A 22,585-nucleotide genomic window follows, 5' to 3' on the forward strand; every position below is an offset into this window, starting at 1 on the left:
TTTACCTCCGTTTTTATATGCCCCTGCAGAATTCCTTAGACCCTGTTCCATCGACATAATTCAGGGAGATAGAAGGCCTTCAGTGGGACTTGTTATGGGATGGGAAGCCACGCATCGCCCTCAGTAAGCTCACCTTGAATTGGTATGACGGTGGCATTAGCCTCACTGACCTTAAAAAGTATTACTGGGCAGCTCACCTAACTGCCATCAATCATGGCACCTACACCCGTCCCGGGGATCCAGGCTATAGCATGGATAGATGGCTTCTCTCTGGTGGGAACTATAATAGAGTCCTTTACTCCAAACCTCAACACTTAAAACTCACGGGCCTCACCAAACATTCGGTGCATGTTTGGCATACTGCCACTAAACGCCTTGGTTGGGATCACAGGCTTACCCTTGCGACCCCGTTATGGGTCTCAGAACAGCTGGGTAGTCTATGGAAATGCAAGGGGTTTGACAAGTGGGACCTTATAGGTATCTCGCGTATAGGTGACTTGTGGGACAAGACCGATGTTAAACCATTCGCCGCCCTGCAACAGCAATTCGGAATTCTTCCGTTACACACAGATACGACATGCTTTGCGCTACCACTTTCAGCGTAGTACCACCCTTCCCGAATATTCCCCATTGGGGGATAGGATACTAGATGGCCACGTCACTGACAAAACTATTTCACTGATTATATAAAAAATTGATAAATAATATGCCAGACCCTCTTCATTCCCTTCGGGAGAGATGGTCAGGAGATGGAATCGAGATGGACGACGAGGAATGGCAGGAGGCCGTTTCCTCACCTAGAGTCGTGGCAATACCAGCGCGACTCAGACTAGTCCAACTTAAAATCCTCCATAGGGTTTATGTGACGGGACCCCAGTTGGTGCGGATGGGGAAAATAGACCGGGGGATTTTAGACGGGGATGTGGCCAGGTGGGTACTTTTATGCACATAATTTGGGAATGCGACAGTATTCAACCCTACTGGCGTAAGATACATGACATCATTAACACGGTTCTATCCACCCAACTCAGCCTTTAAGCTCGTAGATGCTTATTGAATATCTGGGAGCCGACGGATTTGAATGGTTACTCTATGCAATGGGTCACTCTGGGGCTTATGCTCACTAAGAGAAACATCGCGCAGCTGTGGGGTGCGTCACATCCTCCCACAGTGGGAAACTGGGAGAAAGATCTGGATTGGTCCATGTTCATAGAGAAGACAGTATGTGGCCCGGGGTTGCCCTAAGAAGTGGACTCGCATATGGGGCTTCTGGAATTCCTATTGTGGGGACATATGTCAGCCGCCCCTCTCTGTTAGTTGTGAAGATCCCCACCCCCCTTACCCTAGATCTTCCTAGTGACATTTTGCATTCACTGATTTTACCTATTGTCTCCATGTCGCCTGACTTATCACTTCCTCTGTAATGTAATCAATAAGATGATGTCTGGTAATAAAAAGTAAAAAAAAAAAGAAAAATTAAGGGCTGAAAGCGGCTACGACTTCGACAACCGCGAAGAGAAAAGCCAAAACCCTTGACGCCGAACACGCATCCGAGATGGAAAAGAAAAAGAAAAGATTCTAGGCCGAGATGGCAAGCATCTTGCAACGCAAGAAGGACTGCGACGAGAAGATGAAACAGTTCACTATTCCGTCGAAACCCACGCCCGAAGCCGAAAGGTGCGTCGAGGAAATTCAACCACTGACCACACCAGAACCTGGCGAGGAACTGGAGGAGGAAGAGCTGTAGTACGGCGATGCCGAAGATGAGGAAGACGAGTAAACTTATCAGAAGTTTTTTGGGATGACCAGTTACCAAAAATACTATTGCACGATGGATTGCACAAACCATACAATTCTGCCACAAACCAGCAGGGCAAGAATTGCAAGGAGCGACGCATGCTCACTCCACAAGGTAAAAAGAAGCAACAATTGTGTTTCTAGCATATAAACCTATTCAAGACATTTGCCAAGCAGCAACATGGTCCTCAGTGCACACGTTCACTAAGCACTACTGCGTAGATATTCAGAGGAACAAGGAAGCGCAAGTGGGACAGAAGGTCTTTCAACACACATTCAGTAACCAGCGTTCATCTTCCACCCAGCCACCACAAACCTAGCAAACTGCTACAAAGTCTATGCACAGCATAGTGAATCCAGAAAGATTCACACTGCAAAACTTATAGTTTCTTGCCTGTTGGTGTAGTTCAATCAATCAATCAGTGGGCTTAAAGCGCGCTACTCACTCGTGAGGGTCTCAAGGCGCTAGGGGGAGGGGAGATCCGCTACTCCGTGTCACTTGAAGAGCCAGGTCTTGAGGTCCTTCCTGAAGGTTTTCAGGTTAGGGGAGCGTCTGATGCTCACAGGGAGCGTGTTCCATGTTTTTGCCGCGATGAAGGAGAAAGCCCTCCCGCCTGTTCTGGTTCTGCGGATGCGAGGGACTTCTGCCAGGGCGAGGTTCTTTGACCGGAGGTTTCTTTCGGGCACGTCGAAGGAGAGTCAATTGTTGAGGTATGTTGGGCCGGCATCGTTGAGGCTCTTGTATGCGTGGGTGAGGAGCTTGAAAGTGACCCTATCTTCCACGGGCAGCCAGTGGAATGCGCGGAGATGTGGGGTCATGTGTTCGCGTCGGTGCGTACCCAGCACTAGTCTGGCGGCGACGTTCTGGATGGTTTGTAGTTTGTGGATCAGGGTTTTGTTAGTCCCGGCGTAAAATGCGTTGCCGTAGTCCAGTCTGCTGGTGACAAATGCGGGGGTGATGGTCTTCCTGCAGTCCGCGGGGATCCACTTGAAAGTCTTACGTAGGATGCGAAGACAGTTGAAGGTGGTGGAGGCCACGGAGTTAATTTGGCGACGCATGGAGAGGGAGGAGTCGAGGATGATGCCTAGTTTTCGAGCGTGGTCGGTGGGGGCGGGCGGCTTGCCGAGGGAGGCTGGCCACCAGGTGTGGTCCCAGGCTGACTGGCAGGGTCCGAGGATGAGGATCTCGGTCTTGTCAGAGTTCAGTTTCAGTTAGTTTTGCAGCTTGAAGACTTTCTGGATTCACTAGCGATCCCACCCTCCTCCGCCAGAAAGATGAGACAGGAGGAAGACTATTAAAACAGGAGGAAGACTATTAAAACAGGAGGAAGACTATTAAAAAAGAAGAAAGGAAAAAAAAAAAAGAATCCGAAGATGGCGACCAAAGGTGGGGGCTACCGGAGTAAGCGTGTCAACGTCATGAAAGACACCAAATGGTGGTATGTCGACGCCCACCTGGGCCACGGAAAAAAAAAGAAGTACAACAATTCCGGACCCAACCACTAGATGGCGGAATAATGCACAGCATATTGAATCCAGAAAGTCTTCAAGCTGCAAAACTACACCATCAGGTAAGAAACAATATGTTACTTACTAGGCTGTCCCAGAAGATCTCAGGGTCTTGTTAGCCCAGACTGTTCAACATGGCTAGAATGCTGCAAAGTTTGTTCTCCAGACAGCCCTGACTGTACTGCTAGAGCCATTGGCACCAGCGTCATGCTTAGAAAGCATGTCTGGATGAGGTCAACAGGATTTTCTGGTTGCATGCTTTCATCTTTCATGGAGGTGGTCTTTGATGGTACCAGAGTATTTGGGTAGAAGGCTGAATCTGCACTGGAACATTTGAAAGACAGCTGCACCACTGTGCAATCCCCTGACTTTTCTACGCCTGCAAAAGAATCTCCCTACCAGTTCAGAAAATTCAGAGGCTATGCTAGGGGGCTAGATTATAGACAACATCAACTCCAAGTCTGTTATTGGCAGCTGACATGTCGCCAGCAGAATTTGTTGAACTCAGCAGGGACCGCATTCCTTCAACTCATTGTCTCCTGCTTCAACTGCTTTCACGCTGTTTTGTTTGACCTCCGAGACCCATGCTTGGCTGGCAGATGGCAGGAACAAATGTTTCCTGTCTGGCTGGAGACCATGATGGCAGACAAATGGGTCTTACAAATCATTCAAAAGGGTTATGCCCTACCTTTTCCTTCGACTCCTTTCCCACTTGCCAGAGCACACACCAGAAGAGCATTGCAGAATCTTTATGCAGTAGCGCAGTCTCTCCAAAGGTGTTATTGAATAGGTACCAGATTTGGAGACAGGGATGGGATTTAACTCTCGATATTTTCTTGTCTTGAAGGAGGACTGGAGCCTCAGACCTTTGCATCAAGTTGCTCATGCTGGCCCAGATTCTTTGGTCTCCAGAACCTGGAGATTGGATTGTGGCCCTAGGGAAGCAGGATGGATACGTTTTTCCATACACCTGTTGTGCGTTTCCACAAGCATTACCTGCAGTTCAAGGTGGGCCATGGCCACTTTCCATTTGCATTGTTTCCCTGCAGCCTTACTCCTGTCCCTCATCTTTTAACAGAAGTGGTGGCAGTGGACAAGTTATGGCAGAGGTCAGGAGTACATGTAGTCCATTACCTCGATGACTGTCTCTTGTAGGCGGGTTTGCCACAGTAATCATGGACAGCCTCCAGGAGACATCCGCACTCATGATGCCCGTGGCATTGACCATCGAGTTGAATTTGCACCTAAGCTCAACGCATAGCATCCCTTTAATTGGGGCAAACCCGGTCAAAGTGGCATTTAAGGCCTTTCCTCCACTGCAGCTACTCAGGTTAATTTGGGATATGATCCAGAAGTTTTGGGATCAGTCCTGGGTCTTGATGGGGTTGCCTCTGAGGCTTCTTGGTCTCCTGGCTTCAAGCATCCTCCTCATCTTGAACGCCAGGTTGCACTAGTGGATGCTGTAGTGGGACCTCAAATTTCAGTAGGCCCAGCATCAGTGTTGCCTCTCCGACTCCATACAGACCTCAGGGGAGACAACACATCAACTGGTGTGGTGGGTTGTGGAAGCCAATTTGACATGCAGCAGGCCACTTTCCCTTCCCTACTCAGGGCTTATGAATGTTTTAGATGTGTCGCTGTTGTTTTGGGGATGTCACCTGGAGAGATAACAATCAGAGGCATTTGATCTCCAGCAGAGTGCCAGCACCATATCAGCCCTCTGGAGCTTCGGGCGAACCGTCTGGCTCAGAATGCATTTCTGCCGTCCATCTTAGGGAGGATTGTGCAGCTCCTTACAGACACCACAACTGCCGTATGTTACTGCAACAAGTAGGTAGGATTTGGGAACGGGATCCCGTGTCAGAAGCTGCTATGCCTCTGGAGATGGCTGGCCCAGCAGAATAGCTCCCTGATAGCCAACCACCTTGCCAGGGTCCTTGAATGCCAGAGCGGGAGAGCTGAGCGGGTGCTGTTTAGCGGTACACAAGTGGTGTCTCCATCTCGAGGTGTCATCAATCAGTGGGGAACACTATGGCTAGATCTTTTCGCAACTGTCAAGAACACATATTGTCAAAATGTATGCATGTTGGAATTTCCTCCAAGATGCACATTAGGTTATGCATTCTCCTTGGAATATGCCTTTCCGGCCTTGTGTTGTGAGAAAGATCAAGTCAGACTGGGCCAACAACATTCTCCTCACATTAGACAGTGCTAGGAGAGTTTGGACCCTGATGCTCCTCCTATCCTTCAACTACAAGAGGACCTTGTATCTCATCAACAGGGCAGGTCTCCACAACTTACACCTCCAAGTGTGGCGATTAAACTGCAACAACCTAGTGAATTTGAGTTGTAGACCGCGGTGGGCAATGCCATCATTGCAGCCAGATACACTTCCATGTGCCTGTCTATTCTGGGGGCTGGGTACAAGAAGTTTGGAGCTTGGTGTGGTAACCCAAAACACAGACCCCTTACAAGCTAAACTTTCTGATGTCCTTTTCTTTTTTGTTTTGTTAGTTCAGCAAGGTCTTGGGATGGGCACAGTAAAAAGTTATTTGTCAGACTGTCTTCCTTCTTACTAGACCAACGTTATTTATATCACCATTGGTGATGCATTTTCTAAAATGTTTGATGCATGTTTCCCCGCTCCAAGCCATTTGCGGTGCCTCAGTGATAGCTTACTCTGGTCCTGATATTGCTTATGTGCATACCCTTTGAGCTGATGCATAATTGTTACTTTAGGCTACTGAAACCTTTCCTGCTGCCATCGCATCAGTACGTCGTGTGAGTGTCAGTACAGCCACCCTGCTCCACTCTTTCCCAGACAAATTGGTGTTGAACACAAGCAGCATTTCTTCTAAAAGTCGTGACAATCTTTCATGTTGGCAAAGCACGGACGTCGGTGTTCTTAACTCTGCTTTTTGCCTTGAAAGAGGAAGAGAGACTCCATTGCTTTGACCCCAAGAGAGCACTAAGCTTTTAACATTTACTACACAAAGCAATATCGGGTGAAAGATTAGCCCTTTGTGGGACTTTCAAGTCCCACAAAAGTCAAGGTTGTGCAAAAGAGAATCGTGTCAAGGTGAATAATCCACTGCTTCAAAATCTGCTTTACACTGGCCAAGAAGCAACCCTCTTATGACCTGCAGGCCCAATCCACCTTGGCAATGACCGCTGCAACAAGGCAAGGGGGGTGCCACGTCTAGATGCCTGCCAGGCTGAAACTTGGGCATCGGTGCGTACATTTAAAAACCCTATTGCCTTGATGACCTTGGTCTGGCAGTAGGATCACTTTACCAACTCTTTCTGCAGGACTTTCTGCACTGAGTCCTTTCCCACCCCTTTCACCTCTTTGAGCTACTTCTGAACTGCATATATTTAAACCAAGAAATATGCTGTTAAAAGTATCCATCAGAAGAACAAGTTACTTACCTTCAGTAATGCTGTTTCTGGTTGATAAGCTATTTATATCCCTCACTGCCCTCCCGCCTCATCTTTCTGTTGAGTGGCCTCTTTGATGGCCTCAAAAGGAACCAATTTAGTGATAGGCATACTCTCACCCACAATTTGTCTGTGCTCCGCATCTGAGGTCACGTAAGGAGAAAGATACATCAGCGTGCAAGAGCATTGCTGAAGACTTCTCCTGATCCAGTCTGACATCTTAGGATAGGCTAAAGGTGAGGAATCTGCCATTACATCAAGTATCCACCAGAAAGTGTATTACCGAAGGTAAGTGACATGTTCTTTTGGTAGATATTTCATCAAGAAATGTTAACGATATCCACTCTTTACAACATGAATTCGTAGCGAAGGCATGGTATTTCTGCAGCACAAAGAAAGGCGTGTTACAGTGACCCCTTGTTGAAGACATTGTAGTTGCACTGATTTTATGAGAGGTGTAGGTCATAAGCACTGTCAATTTGGTGAGATAGAGATGCTGTTTCTCCAGAATTGAAAACTAGATTCAGTACTTTGACTAATGTCTAATGTGAAGGCAAGATCTTTGGGTCAGTAAAAAAATATAACTCCAAGTGCTAATATTAAAAGGACCAACTAATTTGACCTCGTATCAGAGTCACTGTTCGTTTCTCTTTTTTAAATGCTTTAGCTTTCGCCTCGATCCATTCCCACAAAGTCTTTTATTTCCTGTTTGAAACCATTTTGTAGAATTGCTCAATACATAGAAATCTAACTGCTGCTACATTGAAGGCAGTGGTGGTCAAGGCTTTGCTCAAGAATCCCACCCTAAAACTCAACATTTCCACACAGTTTTTTCTGCTGCTTTTCTGTGATTAATTGATGAAGGATGCCGCAACACTGCACTGAAAGGTATAACATTTTCTACCTTCTTGCTTTCATGCCAGGAAGAGAGTTGTATTTTCCATTGTTCATGGTGGGGAGTGGTCGCTGTGTGGGGCTGATAACTTGTCCCCTGGACTTATTAGCTACTGCTGAGGCTTTTGGAAGAAACAGTTGCTCAAGGACCTGCTCATAGGTGTGCATTATGGTTTATAGAAAATTGGTCTCATGGCATTGCAACCACGCATTTTCAATCATCCCTCAGATCAGTCAAATGGGCTGTCCCGCTAGATCTACCAGTTCATTGCTCCTTTTTAACTACTACCTCAGACAAGTAGTGATCATCTTTACACTCTGAAGAAATTCAACATTTCGTGCCTGCTGACAACATTGGACTGGTCCTTAGTCTGCAGAACTACCTGGCTGCTACCAGCAGTAGGATCAAGTTGGCTTTTGTAGGGATAAGATGTTGGATGTCCTTCAATGAACAAAAACTAAATCCTTCCAGTTCGTAGATTATTCTTACTTGGTCAGGTTTCACATGTTGGAATCGTGCTCACATGCCCAGGCTACATGGGCAAATGCCCCGAGTCTTCCGTCGTTGTGAGTAATTTGTCAGGTCTCAATGCAAAAATAAAAATATTGGCTACCATAAATCCCGTGTTAACCACCTCAAGCTTTTGTATCATATAGTATCGGTTTGATCTTCTTCACACCATGACGTCACAGTTAACGCTATTATATCTTCTCGTGTAGACTGCAGTATTGCGGTGTATTTTAGAGATCTTGAAAAAGATATAAATCTGCTCCAGCGGGTAAAGAATGGTGATGCAAATCTGTTACTGAGGCTAAAAGGTACAATATGTTAGCCATCTTACAGTCTTTCTACTTAGTGTCGTTGTGAAAGAATATCCACACAGACTCAGGCGAGGAGTAATATCATTAGAAAACAAGAGTAATATTGCCATCCTCTTTGTCAGATTTGTTTGATCAAAAGCAGGACGAGCAATAGTCCGACTACAGAGACATGACGCTCAAACGTATGATCATAATGTATGGGTTTGTAATTCTCTACATTCAGTTAGTCTTTTAAGCTACTAGCTATGCATTTAAAAGCTCATTTTAAGTATTGTACACTGGTTACAGCACTGCCTTTTAAATTCCATGGGACATTTGTGGGCATGCTATTTTCTTTAAAAACATGGATTTACCAGATTGCATGTTCGCTGATTAATTGTGAAATGTTTCATCTAGTGCGGGGATATCTGCCATCCAGCTCTGAGATGAAAGGAAACCTGATGGACACAAGTGTTGAGCACGAGCTTGTGCGAGAGCTCAGTCAGAAGAAGCAAAACCTGCTGTTGGAACTGCGAAACTATGAGGAGAACTCTAAGGTAAGGGTCATCAGATGCTGCTATTTTGTTGGGATTGGACAAAGAGTAGAAAATCAAAGTAGGGCCAACTTTATCAACCCAGAGCCAGCTATTAAATTCCTGCTGAATATTTTTAAATAGTTTATGATGGAGAAATGTTTTTCATGATTTTAAAAAGTAAACATTAAAAAAATATATGCTTAGGTGTGCTAAAGCAGGTGACATTTCTATGAGGAGCTTTATATATATGTGGTCACTAGACATAGACTTTGTTCAAACGACTTCTGTTTTTGGTGTGAAAAGAGCTAAAGTCATGGGCATTTCTAATGTATACATTGCGATTGTTTTGAATATGAAGAATAGTAGTCCAAAGGAAGTCGATTTCTAGAGATAAGAGTAGCTGAAATGAAATTAAAGATGGCAAACGTGAAAGGAGAGAACATTGTGTGGTTTAGGCCTTAGCGTCTTTCAGCGGAAGAGGGACGTTGCAGGCAGAATGACAAGAGAAGAAACAGTAGAAGTAGCAGTGTCTGCAGCTCATGGATAATAGTGTGGGGCATGATTTGGCTTTGGAGTTGCCACATACCTCTTGAGAAGTACCAGGTTGCATCTCTTGTTGTTTATTTGGTCATGCATAGCTGAATGCTGTGATGGCCAAGGGAGATTCTTAGTACTACTTTATATGCCAGTTTCTTTTAATGCTAGTGTGACACCTTTTACGTTTCTGAAATAATTCAGGTGTAAGCTAGTCACCCAAAAACAATGAGCCGGTATATGAGGAATTGGGCAGTCCAGCACACATTCCCTCTTCCTTTACTAAATTATCTAATATGAGTGTACTGTTCCGTAGGTAAGTCAACACAACACTGGTGTTAGTACTATAGGTCTGCCACTGAAGGAATCCTTTTTAGGATGCACAGGCCTTCAACCACTGTAGTTGCATGCTTCATCATCGGGCCATGCTCCTCACTGGCTGGTCACTGCAATGCCCAGCGGTCCCCTGAAAAGGAGCTTTTTTTCTTAAGCTGATCAATATTAGACAGTTGATTATTGCCCTCTGCTCAGCTCTAAGTGGTAGTGGTAGATTGGGAAGAACAATTAAAATTGGCTGTGGGCTGATTGCTGCCAGTGTTTATTATTCAGAGAAAACCCATGCCAAAATTAAAAACCGTTCTAAGAACCACTAAAGGGAGCAATGGACTTTTGGTTCTTAAAACGTGGTCAACATGTTTCATGCCTCACCTGCTCCTATGAGTCAGTGGCAATTCATCAGGACCTTGTGTAATTTCCCTAATCTACTGTGGGAATTTGTTCTTTTGTATGTAGTCCAGTATTACTATATTGTATCCTCACATATAGTGGGCATGTGCAAAACATGAAAAGCACGAAAATTTAAATCTAAATAGTCTCACATTGGAGATCAGGAATGTGTCCGACCCATTGCTAAAAGTTGTCGAGCCCCTTATAGTGCCATTTAGGGGCTTCACAAGCTTGCACATTGTGATAAGGAGAACCTACCCACTCTGAAAACTAACCTACGGAACAGCACACGCATTTTATATAATTTAGGTTAGAGGCACTCAATGAGTTTAATTAAGCCATACAAGTGCTGCTTGGATGGAAAACAAAAAGTAGAGGCGGTTAGAAAGAACACCCACAACCATGTCGAAATTGAGTGAACATCTATTTACGCTCATTAAAGGTGTAAGTGCCTGTCACTTGAGTTTCGGTTCTAAACACCCCGATACTCTTGTCCTGTTTCGTTGTGGTCGTAGTTAAATGTGAAAGAAAGGGGACCTCTAGAGAGAGAGGGGCTAAATTAATGGTGATTAGCAAGTCCAGTATTGTGCTTACCTCTTGAAATGCTGGACAGGAAAATGTTAATTCTTCATTATCAATTTCCTTCCTGTACCGCACGTTTTACTGAAAGGATTGATAAATGTCAAGGTTTTATTTTGCAGCAGGCCGAGACCAGTGGTCAGAAGAACGAAGGTGATGTGCAAATGGGCATAATTCCAGCTAATACCCAGCTCCAGACAGCCCTATCAGTTAATCTGGGATCTGAAGTGCAAGCGCCTCATGTTGATCTGAGTATTTCTACTTCTAACGGTGAGGAAAGATGTCTGCATCACACTCCAAGTTTCTATTTCTTAGCACTCTAGGTTTCAGTTTGGTAGTATATGAATCTCTTTTTTTATATATTTAATCTGTATGTACTTCAAACATAATTTATCTCTGTAGAGTAAGTTTAGTAAAACTAAAAAGTAGATCGAGAAATTACAGTCTGTAGGATCAGGAACCTGAAGGCAGTACCAAGCTGCGATATCGACCTATGATATGCGATTCTGAAAAAGGTTTAACAAAAGAAAACATTTGATTTCTTTACCTTTCTTGTTGTATGGTCCTGAAAAAACATCACTCCACCCAAAATCTCAAGTATGATATTTTTCTAAAAGCAACAGTGTGTGACAGAGATAATTTGTTTAAATTTTTAAAGTGTAGCAAATCACTGCATTCGTTTTTGATCATTAAGACAGTCAAACAAATGTCACCTCTTTAGCAGATACTGTCATTTTTACATTGTCATCTGTGAAAGTTGTTGGGGCGGAAGTCCTGCATGATGTGCAAAGGCTGTGCTAACCTGCCTTGTTCACTTTTTCTAACCTGCCTTTTGTTTTCCCTTCATGACGTCAACATCTGCAAGTCCACTAGAGGTGCTCTACCTTAACCCCAGCATTGTTTCTTTGTGTTACTTCCTACATGCGAAGATTAAGGCCAAACATTGGTCCTCTATCTCACTCTACTATTTGATTCAAGCCGCATCTCACTGGCTTTACAAGGAATAAACCAGTCTGGGGATGCTTGTATTCTTTTGAGAGGGGAAGTGGACTAGCAGTTCGTGTTGTACTGTTCCTGTTGAAGCAGATGCCAGACTGAAATGGGGGATTGGGAGGTACAATTTTAAGGGAAAGCAGTACACCATCCCGACGATATGCTATGAAAAAAGAAGAAATACCGCTTATCCTGGTTTCACTTTGCTCCTATGTGGGAATGGACATCCACATCAATTGTCTGAGAAGTCGAGATGGTTCAGGAAGTTAATAGTATCAGAAGGTAAATAGTGGGCAGGTTTTGGAGTTGTCATCACTAAACTACACTATCCATGAAAATCCTAAAATTAAAATTGTGTGCAGGTGGCTGATTTAATCTTTATTTTGCACCTCCTTTCCGCAAACTAAAAACAACAGGACATTAAAGTCATGTCCATAACTGCTGCAAAAGTGCGGTCAAGTTTCTGTGCTATCATATGCCACAAAAGCCATAAACATTCATAAGGGCTTGTCGAGGGTCAGGTGATTACTGCGCTCCACATTCTTCAGAGAGGGAGAGTTCTTACTGTGTATATCCAAAAAGTGTAACCTGGTATTTTTTTGCTCTCACTGTATCGTCTGTATAGGAGCAGAACAAAGGCAGAATTGTACTTGGCTGCTTCCAGTCTGGCTTATCTCATAGAGCAAAATAATGACCCACTGGAAGTTGTCCCAGACTAATCGGAAGCTGAGATTAATTTAAGAATTCTACCCATCACATTTTTGTTTTTGTTTAATAATGAGGCCGTTGTGAAGGGTTCTGGCAGTGCTGAAGGGTTCACCCAAAATAAACCCCCAACTTAAGTGAGGGTGGCTAGTACCTCTTTATTGCAGGCTAGGAGGTTACTGGCAGTGGTGGTGGCAAAATTATATCCAACGGGTACAGGCCTATTTTACTGAAAGCTCTGTGTCGATAACGTCTCCATAGGTTTTTCCATCCATAGACACCTTGTGTTATGTGGATCACTGACCGTCCTTATTTATGCATTAATGACATACACCCACAAGCCACAAACATCCCTACACCCGGCCAACTGATAGTTGCAAGAGGAACTAGATTGGAATGGAAATTTAATGAATGTAGACCCCCCTGGGACGGTAAGAGATAAAAGGGGAGGAGATATAACCGCAAAGCTATAATGTCACCTCCATTCAACCCAATTCCCACCGTGTATGTCATCTTTCTTTCTCTCCTTGAGGGGTGATCTTTGCTATAAATACCGGATTAAACTTTCTGGTTCTTGATCCTTCACTTACTAACCTTTCCATGGCTCTAGCAATAAAAGCTAAATTAGACACTGAAAAAGTACATTATACATGCATAATTGGTGACTAAACTGCTACTTTTCCAAAATATGAGTAGTCCGATTTCACCTAGAAAATGTAAAAACATTTCCCAAAGCTCAAGTAACCTATTGTATTGGTACACCTGTTGTTGTTTGATGGACAGAAACAAGATTGTGTTGAAGGCTTGTAGATCGACAGATATCATTTGATACTCAGGATTTACAAGTGTATCTGACATCTTTAGTAATTCAAAATTTGACATGGTAGACTTTTTTGCTTGCAGATTGTGCTCAGATATTTAGCTTTGAGTTGGTAAAACGACTAAATGTTAAGCAAGCCACTTGGAAGATAAAACACACTTTATTAGGGAGTTTGCGTTAAGAGCTTGGGACCAAGATGATAAGAGTTTAGTAACGGGTACTATACATCAGCCTACCTTTGTCTGCTGTTAATATTGGTTCCATCATGATGTAGTGGCTTTTTCCAATAAATGATGACAGCAGGCTACCTATTAAATCGGAGTACCCTGACTTCCATGTAAACTTAACTTCTTGTCAATAAGTTGTTGGGGATCTTTGAAGAACACAGCAGTTTTAAATTGTCACTTTCTTTTACATATTTATTACTTTGGTTGCTTCAAATGCATCTGTCCTTTTTTTAGATACAATCATCCGAGCAGTACTAATTTTTGCTGAGGGCATATTTGAAGGTGAAAGTCATGTAGTTCATCCCAATGTTCAGAACCTCTCTGGCCATATTCGTGTGCCCATCACGCCTCCAAAAGATGTTCCAGTGGATCTGCACATAAAAGCATTTGTCGGTTACAGAAGCAGGTAAGTTTGGGATAATTTGGGCATAACAGAGGAACCATTGTGTTTGGAAATTGATAGGCTGCCTTACTGTGTTCAAGAATGAAGATTAGCACGTTTTGTTGATGGACAGCATTTGCCAATATAATGCCCTCTTGGTATACGTGTTATTAAAGAACAATGTGGTTTAGTTGGGACTATAGTTTTGTCTGTTCTTATCTTGCCTGTGGTCCCAGTGCCCATGTTCTCCAGGTCTATCTGATAGGCGTAGACTTTGTGTCCACGCATTAGTGTCTGGCCTAGACACACCGAACTGGCATCAGATTGTCCACAAACTCACACACATCGCTGGGCACATCCTAGATGTAATTTTTGCTAATACTGAACTAGTTACCTTTCAAACTATAACTCCAGTCACATGGTCAGACCACCATTTGTTTGCTTTCCCACATAAAACAACACTAAGCGACTCACCTAAAACCACTCTACGTGCATCCATCTATCGACGTGGAACAAACTCAATTTGGAACACTTAAAAACAGAACATCCAGTACAGATCTGGAAACAATCAATTCGGTTCAAAAACTATATGAGTGGCTACAGGAAGCTTTTGATATCCTTATACCTCCAAAACCACACAACAGATCAAAAGAAAACGAGCACCTCGGAGAAATACGGAGATAAGACATTAAACAACAAATTGGAAATCTGCAAAGTGCCTTGCTCAAAACAAACGCCAAACAAGACCAACTTCGCCTACAGGAAATTAACAGATTATACAAGTCTGCTATCAAAAAAGCAAAGAAATGGTACTATTCAGACAGAATTCAAAATGCTTTGGGCCAGATGTGCAACCCTTTCATTTAGCGCCTCGCAATTTGCGAGGCGCTAAATGAAATGTACAACAGTGTTATTACACTGTTTTGCGACTCTCAATGGGGTCGCAATTTGTGAGGCTCATTAATATTAATGAGCCTCTCGCAATTTGCGACCTCATTGGGAATGCCAGCCCTCCCAGGGATGGTGGCCTGTTGGGCTCAGCAGACCACCATGTCTAGGAGTGCTTTTTAATAAAGCATTGTTTTTCTTTTTAAATGCAGCCCATTTTCCTTAAAGGAAAATGGGATGCATTTAAAAAGAAAAAAGAAATGAAACGTTTTCATTTCATTTTTTAAGGGCAGGCCCTTAAAAATCCTAATTGCGACTCGCAATTCCTAAATAACAAGTTGCAAATGAATTGCGACTTACTATTTAGGAATTGTACATGGCCAACAGTGATTTTGCATGCGCAAATGGGTTCGCAAACCCGTGTGCGCATGCAAAATCACATTGTACATCTGTCCCTTAATGTGCAAATAAAGAATTCTATAAAATACTCAATGAATTTTGTAAACCAAATTGCCTAGAAACAACTCATCCTGTTACTCAAGATTTCACAGGCAAACTGACAAATCATTACACTGACAAAGTAGACACGTTGGACTCGTACTTAAAACAGAGACAAAGCACCTGCACTAACCCTTTTACAAAACAACAATCCAAGAATACTCTAACCCAGCCTCTCCGTTCCTTCCAACACATTTCACCCGATGAATTTATGGACCTGGTCAAAGCAAGCAGGCCTGCTGGCAGCTCTTCTGACCCATGTCCACCACAAACTTTCAAGAGGATTCTTCTAACAACCTCTGCTGCCACTCCAGTAAGAAGAATTATCAACGATTCTTTAACTACTGGAATATTTCCAGACAAACTCAAAAAGTCTTACATATGCCCTTTACCGAAGAAAACAAACTTGTACTCGCTGAATCCTGACAACCTCAGACAAATGGACCTTTCCTGGGCAAACTGATAGAAAGAGCAGCGTTTGCTTAGATGTCACAATTCATTGAAGAGAATGCCATACTTTCAGACTTCCAAACGGGATTCCGTCCGGGAAGAGGCACAGAATCTACCCTCCTTGCCATCTGGGATGACCTGAAGAACACAGTTGACTGCAACAGGGTTACTGCGCTACTCCTCTTGGACCTCTCGGCTGCCTTTGACACGGTTGACCATGACACACTGATACAAATACTTTATGAAGCCGGCATAGAGGGGACTGCTCAAGACTGGATCGCGTCCTACCTTTGAAACAGAACTAATGTCATCCATACCCCACCTTTCTCGTCCAAACCATACTCCACAAAAGCAGGGGTGCCTCAAGGCTCTATCATCTCGTCCTTGCTTTTCAACATCTACATCAAGTCATTACTGGTACTGATCAATCAATTTCACCTCACGTGCTATAACTATGCAGAGAACGCACAAATACTCCTTCAACTGGAATGCCCCAAAGACATTGGAAATTTGCCAATTTTCAGTTGTCTCAGAGCCGTGGATCAATGGATGACTTGGAGCCATCTCAAATTGAATGCTTCCAAAACAGAAATACTCAAGTGTGGTGATTGTAAACCTTATGACCCGCTTGCCGTCTGGCCTGATGAACTGGGACCACTGCCTAAAGTATTGAAGGAAGTAAGAAACCTCGGAATGACCATGGACTCCAAGCTATAGATGAATTGCCAAGTGGACAAACTTGTAAGATCAAGCTTTGTTACTATAAAAACTCTGCATCGAATCTTCCCCCATTTGGGATTTCCACACAAGGTCCAAGCTACCATCTCTCTTTTTCTGTCCAAACTTGATTACGCCAATAGCCTCTACCACTGATCACCTTTAATGACCATGAAAAGACTACAACAGATTCAGAACTCGGCTGTCAGACTACTCTTGCATGTCAAACCACGAGACCTCATCTCCCCTGCCTTGAAAGCCCTGCATTGGTTGCCGGTTGCCAGGAGATCCACGTTCAAGATGCTTTGTATCACCCGCAAAGCGATACATGGAATGGGACCGCTCTTCCTCAAGAATAAAATCCCCAAACACATTCAACAAAGGAACCTCCGCTCTAGAGTGGCACCTGGCGTCATAATCCCAAGATACAAGAAAAAAAACATGGGTGGCACATCCTTCTCTGTTCAAACAGCCAAACTATGGAACTCTTTACCCCCCCCCCCCCCCCCCTCTCCCCCAAACATAATATCCACCATAATATCCACGGATAACTATCTTACCTTCAGAAGACTACTCGAGAATTGACTCTTCCCCACAAAAACACCATACGCATATCCCTCTATATATAAGCAATTATTTGTACTATTGATATGTAACTATAGATATATATATATTTATTACTTTTCCCCTAAAGAAACATATTCAATGCACTACCCTATTTCTCATCCTATACCTCTATCAATATCTTTAATCTACATATACTTAATTCGTTTATGCATCTATATACTTTCCATTTACCTATGGATCTATATATTTATTACTTTCTTCTAATTCAGCATATCCAATGCACTACCCTATTTCTCAGCCTATACCTCTCTCAATATATCTTCTACCTCAACTCTTTGACTCATTTCAAACCTCTTTCTACTACTCTTTCCAATGCACTACCCTATTTCTCACCCTATACCTCTATCAATATATCCTCTACATCCTCTCTCTCATTCATACCAAACCCCATACCACTACTATGATACCCAAAATAACCCTTTCTAGACTCTCCCCTATTGTACCCCTCCTTGCAATATCTTTTTCTATACCAATACCCCAAAACAAGCCTTTCTAAACTCTTCCCTTTGACTCCTCCCCTCCACATCCTTTTTTACTCATCCCAAGCCTCCTCCTACTGCTATGACCTCCCCCAAAAAAGTGTAAATCCTTCACTCGTCTATCCCTTCACTATCCTTTTCAATCAAAATAACAGACTAACATGTCCACTTCTCAAATTTCATATTTCACTATACTAATTCACCAATAATCCTTTATGGGTTCCAGAGTAGCATGCTACTCACCGAAAAAGCGGTTCAATACCTCAACAGGGGTAGCAAGCACTATATAAATGCAAACCTTTTTCCCTCTTGTATCCCTCCGCTACCCTTCTCTATCCAAATAACTGAATAACATATCCACCGCTCAAATCACTTTCATATTTCACTATACTAATTTTCAACACTAATCCTTCATGGGTTCCGGAGTAGCGTGCTACTTGCCAAAAACGTGCTTCAACACCCCATCAGGGGTAACATGCGCTATATAAATGCAAACCCACTTCTATCCTTCTGCTATCCTTCTCAATCCACATAACTGACTAATTTCCACCACTCAAATTCATTTATATATTTTACTATACTAATTTACCACTAATCCTTTATGGGTTCCGGGGTAGCTTGCTACTTGCCAAAAAAGCATTTCGACGCCTCGTATGGGGTAGTAAGCACTATATAAATGCAATTACAAAACACTATATTACAAGATTCTATGGTATTCATGCTGTTTGAACTATCTGGCATCAACAGTTGTGTTTTCATGGTCCTCTTTTGTCCCACTAACTTTGATCCTGAACTGGTTAGGGATTACTTTACCCAGCAGGCAAGTACACCAAGGAAACACATCTTTAAAAATACCCTACTTTCAATTTGTTTTATAGCTCTCTAAATAGGCCAACATTTCTCTGTATGTTTTATCTCTGCCACTTACCCATGGATCACTACTGACTTCGTCCAATTCTGTTTCTTCTTTCAATCAGGCAGGAGATTGTCTTGTCCAGCATATACTTTTTTTAAACAAGCTGTTTCATTCTTTATATTCCTTCTGTGTCTCCTATTCCTAAAAGGGATGTGACATGTTTTTTTTTTGTTTTTTGTAATTCTCAAGGGCCTGTCACCCTCTTTCTTGTGTGCAGTGCCTTAGATGCTGTTAGCAGTTCTTGCAGGCTGACCCACCCAAGGAATATATCATGTTTACGGAACTGGCTTTTGGTTAATTTTGTGATTTGTATGCTAAAATTCAGGTGAAGTCCTTAAAGGGCATGATCGTAGGGACCAACAGGGATTGGGATCCTGGGCTTCGTAGCATGTTGGAAGATGTTGCATCTCGATAAGAAGTATTAAGCACCAAGTGCTGTTGGTCTCTGATCCAGCATTACCAATTCATACTCATTGGAAGGTTTGCCTTCCACAGTCTTCGGCTTCCTAACTCCCTATGATGAGGGGAAAACCTCAGAGCACACACACTTGTGAGCTTTTCTGGAGAAAAAGTTGCAAATAGTTGTGTCTGGTTGTATTAGAGGATCCTTTCACTTCTGTTCTGATATGAAAGGTACCACCGAGGGAAGATTTTGCTTGGAACACTACCAAACTGGTTCAGAGCATGGCAAAGTTCATAAAAGTGCCATAGTTAAATTAATCTCAAAGAGCATATTGCATTTTAAAGGTGTAGAGAGCAATTCTTGCAGAATAAATCTGTTCTAACTTTGGTGCCAGAGAATATCTTCATTTTCTGGCAAACAACAGTCTAGTTATAGACATAAGCAAAAGATGGACAGAGGCGAGAGAAGGAGCAAATGAATACTCTGATCAGTAACAATAATTACAACAGCATCTGAAGTACTCACTCTAAATTACTCATGCTAGAGCCTTTGCTAGAACCTTTTTGAGGCAAAAAGCATTTTTCCTGACAAAGGGTATGATGAGTCTCTTTATTTTGCGGTTCCCCTAGAACAATTGTTCAGTACTCCAAGGAGGGAATGTCTACACCAGCCCCAGTAAAATGGATCAATGTTACATTTCCTATGTCCTATTTAGAGGAAGTACGTTAACAACCTAATTATTCAGTTTTGTGTGAATTTAGAGAAAAGGCAACCTTACTAAGGTGTTTTTGATGACTGGTTTTTGTTGGACCTCTCAACGAATTTTGGCTTTTCCTTAACTTCTCCTCCTCCCTCCTTATTATTTGGAGGGGTATCCCCAAACCTTATCCTTTTTTCATTTCCCCTTCCTCTCACTTTATTTTTAAGGGGTGAGTCCCACCTTAACCCCACTAACCTTCCTACATTTTCATAATTGGGGGTCTGATTGGGATGAGGAAACCTCCCAATCAGACCCCCATTGTCCCGCCCTAATCTCGCAACCTCCCCACCCGTCCCCTCCTGAGGCAGTGATGCCTTTTCTGTTCTCCCTCCAACCTTTTTCTTATTCTTGTGCCAGACCCTGAACTCCTTTTTCTGTACTTACTTTTATTTATTTTCTTTGTCCAATCGCCATCTTCCTCAACGTTTTCTATTCCAGGTCACTTATGACATAGAAAAAACAGACTTTCGCAGCTTATTGTTCCCCAATTACCCCTTTCCGTTTTGTATAACAAATCATTTGTATTTATTTATTCTTGCAGTTCCTAACGTTTTTAGAATTGTAGGAAGTTCAATTTTGTAATTCTTAAAAATGGAGATTCACCAGCCTAGGTTTGTCCGACTTGTGTTCTACATTTTGGGAATTCATTGAAATGTATTAGCACAGATTACTCAGCTGCTTTAGCAAAGAACATCCAAGAGGCAATCCATATTCTCATTCACATTTATTTTTAGATTCAACAACTTGTTTAAAGAGAAACCTTCCTATTGCTGTGCTAGATTCTACTCCTGTTCTGTTCCTAGCAGGGAAAAGTCTGTACCAGAACCTAACAATCTAGCTAAAGTAAAATAACAAATTTTCTTCTTCACCTTTGAAGCAAACAATGGACATGATGGATTTTCCTGTATCTGACAACAAGCCTGTTAATCCCACCAATGATTAAGATTCAATGATGTGTAGAGTCATGCACATATTAAATTTGCTTCTGCCTTTAAAGCCTGCTTCTAGAAGACACTTCTTAAGGTCGTTGTCTTCTATTCAAGAACAACCATTACCTGAAATTGAGCCATCTTTAATTGATGAGTCATTCCTGTGTGTTGAGTAGACCACACTCTGAACTATCTGCTTCTAAATCTTTTGACACAATATACAAATTATCCATGGACATGCCCATATGGTAATCTGTAACATTCTTGATGGCCTAGCTAGAAAAAGCAATCAAACTCCTCCATTACGTATTTTAGACAAGGACGCTAAGGAGAGCCTAGTGAGAAAAAAATCACCTATAGTCCTATCAGGCACTAGACAGATTAAGGAGCATTCTCTTGTGGCTGCTTAGAATTTCCAGAACTGAGCGAACCCTGGTAAGTTTTCAGAATTCTTATTCCTGCTACTGCAGTTACTCTTCTGGGTTTCAGAGCGCAAAGAAGCATTGATTGAGAAGCCACAAGTAGCACAGTTTTATAAACACCACTGCAAGGGATGTCAGTCACACTGTTTTTGAAAAGATAGCTAGATGTACACATCTTTCCTTCATTTGAACGTGCAAGAAAGGCATTGATTTGCTGTTCGATGGTAATATATTGTTTTTGATGTAAAAAGATGAGGTGTTTGAAAAGTAAAAAGCGAAGTTGTGACTGCCATGTTTTTAATTAAAATAATCTATGAACTTCAAAGCTAAGTTTTCCAGCTTTCCCAAACGTTAAAAACTTTTAAGGCTTGACAGCTGTCCGAAGGAAAGTAGCCCACATCAAACAATCATTGCTGATCAAACTTCTTCCAATCAGTTAGACTGGCCTCCCCTCTGGATAGAGATAAGGGCCTTTAAAATCATTATGTCTCAAAAAGGGCCACATCGTTCACATATCGCAAGCTGGTCAATAACCTACCAGACCCTACGGGCCCTCTCCGTGTGAAATGGTCCCGTGATATGGGGGAATTCGACGACCCGGAGTGGCGGGAGGCGTTGGCTTCGCCACGAGAGGCGGGTATACCATCGAGGCTCCGGTTAGTACAGCTCCGTATCTTGCACCGCTCCTACTACACCCGGCATACTCTACACAGTATAGGTAGTGCGCCGCATCCGTTCTGTTTGCGCGGCTGCGGGGAGGTGGGTAACTTCTTCCACACCATATGGGACTGCCCCGTAGTCCAAGAATACTGGAAGCAGGTGATGCGCACGCTGTCACAGTCGGGGGGAGTCTCGCTGGTACCAGAACCCAGACGCTGCCTGTTGAACATATGGGAACCTAACGACCTCTCGCACCCGGCGCAGAGCTGGGCCACGCTGGGGATGATGATAGCCAAGCGCAACATAGCTCAAAAATGGGGGACGGGGGAATTGCCGAGGCTCACAGCATGGGGGGCGGACATGGATGAGGCCATGTTTGCTGAGCGATCAGCCTTTGTTAGACGGGGATGCCCGCGCAAATGGAGTAAAGTATGGGGGGCGTGGAATGCCTACAGAGGTGGCATCTGTGACCCACCCTCAGATTCAAAAGATGATGCCTCAGACTCAGACTGACGCGGGAGGACCTAGAGGTATAGGTGCGAGGTGGTGGGTATTGAAGATGGGTATTGTGGCGAAACTGTTACCTGAAAATTTGTCTCTGTTGGTGGCTATTGTACTGCTCAGCCTTATGAACAACTGCCTGTTTGACTGCTGTGTTGTATTGCTGTTACTTCATAAAATAAAAACAACTTTAAAATCATTATGTCTGCATCATCAGTAGATGTAAGACATATCCTGTTGGGATTAATGAAAACCCATCACACCGAACCAAGGGCACTCAACGTCATCGGAGAACTGCATCCATTACACCTCCATCTTTCTTGCCCAGGATTGCTAGTGTGATCAGTTTAGGTAAACATTTTAAGGCAATATTCATAATTTATTTTAAGGATCT

General features: G+C 43.1%; 1 protein-coding gene across 1 annotated transcript in view; it reads left to right on the forward strand.

Moving 5' to 3' along the window:
- Nucleotides 1–22,585, forward strand: part of BBS2 (Bardet-Biedl syndrome 2) — a 263,238-nt gene that overhangs the window by 171,062 nt on the left and 69,591 nt on the right. The window contains exons 12-14 of the mRNA XM_085638719.1: nt 8,857–8,996; nt 10,937–11,084; nt 13,794–13,965. Of these exons, the coding sequence (XP_085494845.1) occupies nt 8,857–8,996; nt 10,937–11,084; nt 13,794–13,965 (460 nt within the window). The remainder of the gene's footprint in view (nt 1–8,856; nt 8,997–10,936; nt 11,085–13,793; nt 13,966–22,585) is intronic.

The sequence above is a fragment of the Triturus cristatus genome, chromosome 12 (genome assembly GCF_964204655.1).
Source record: "Triturus cristatus chromosome 12, aTriCri1.1, whole genome shotgun sequence".
Classification (NCBI taxonomy): Eukaryota; Metazoa; Chordata; class Amphibia; order Caudata; family Salamandridae; genus Triturus; species Triturus cristatus.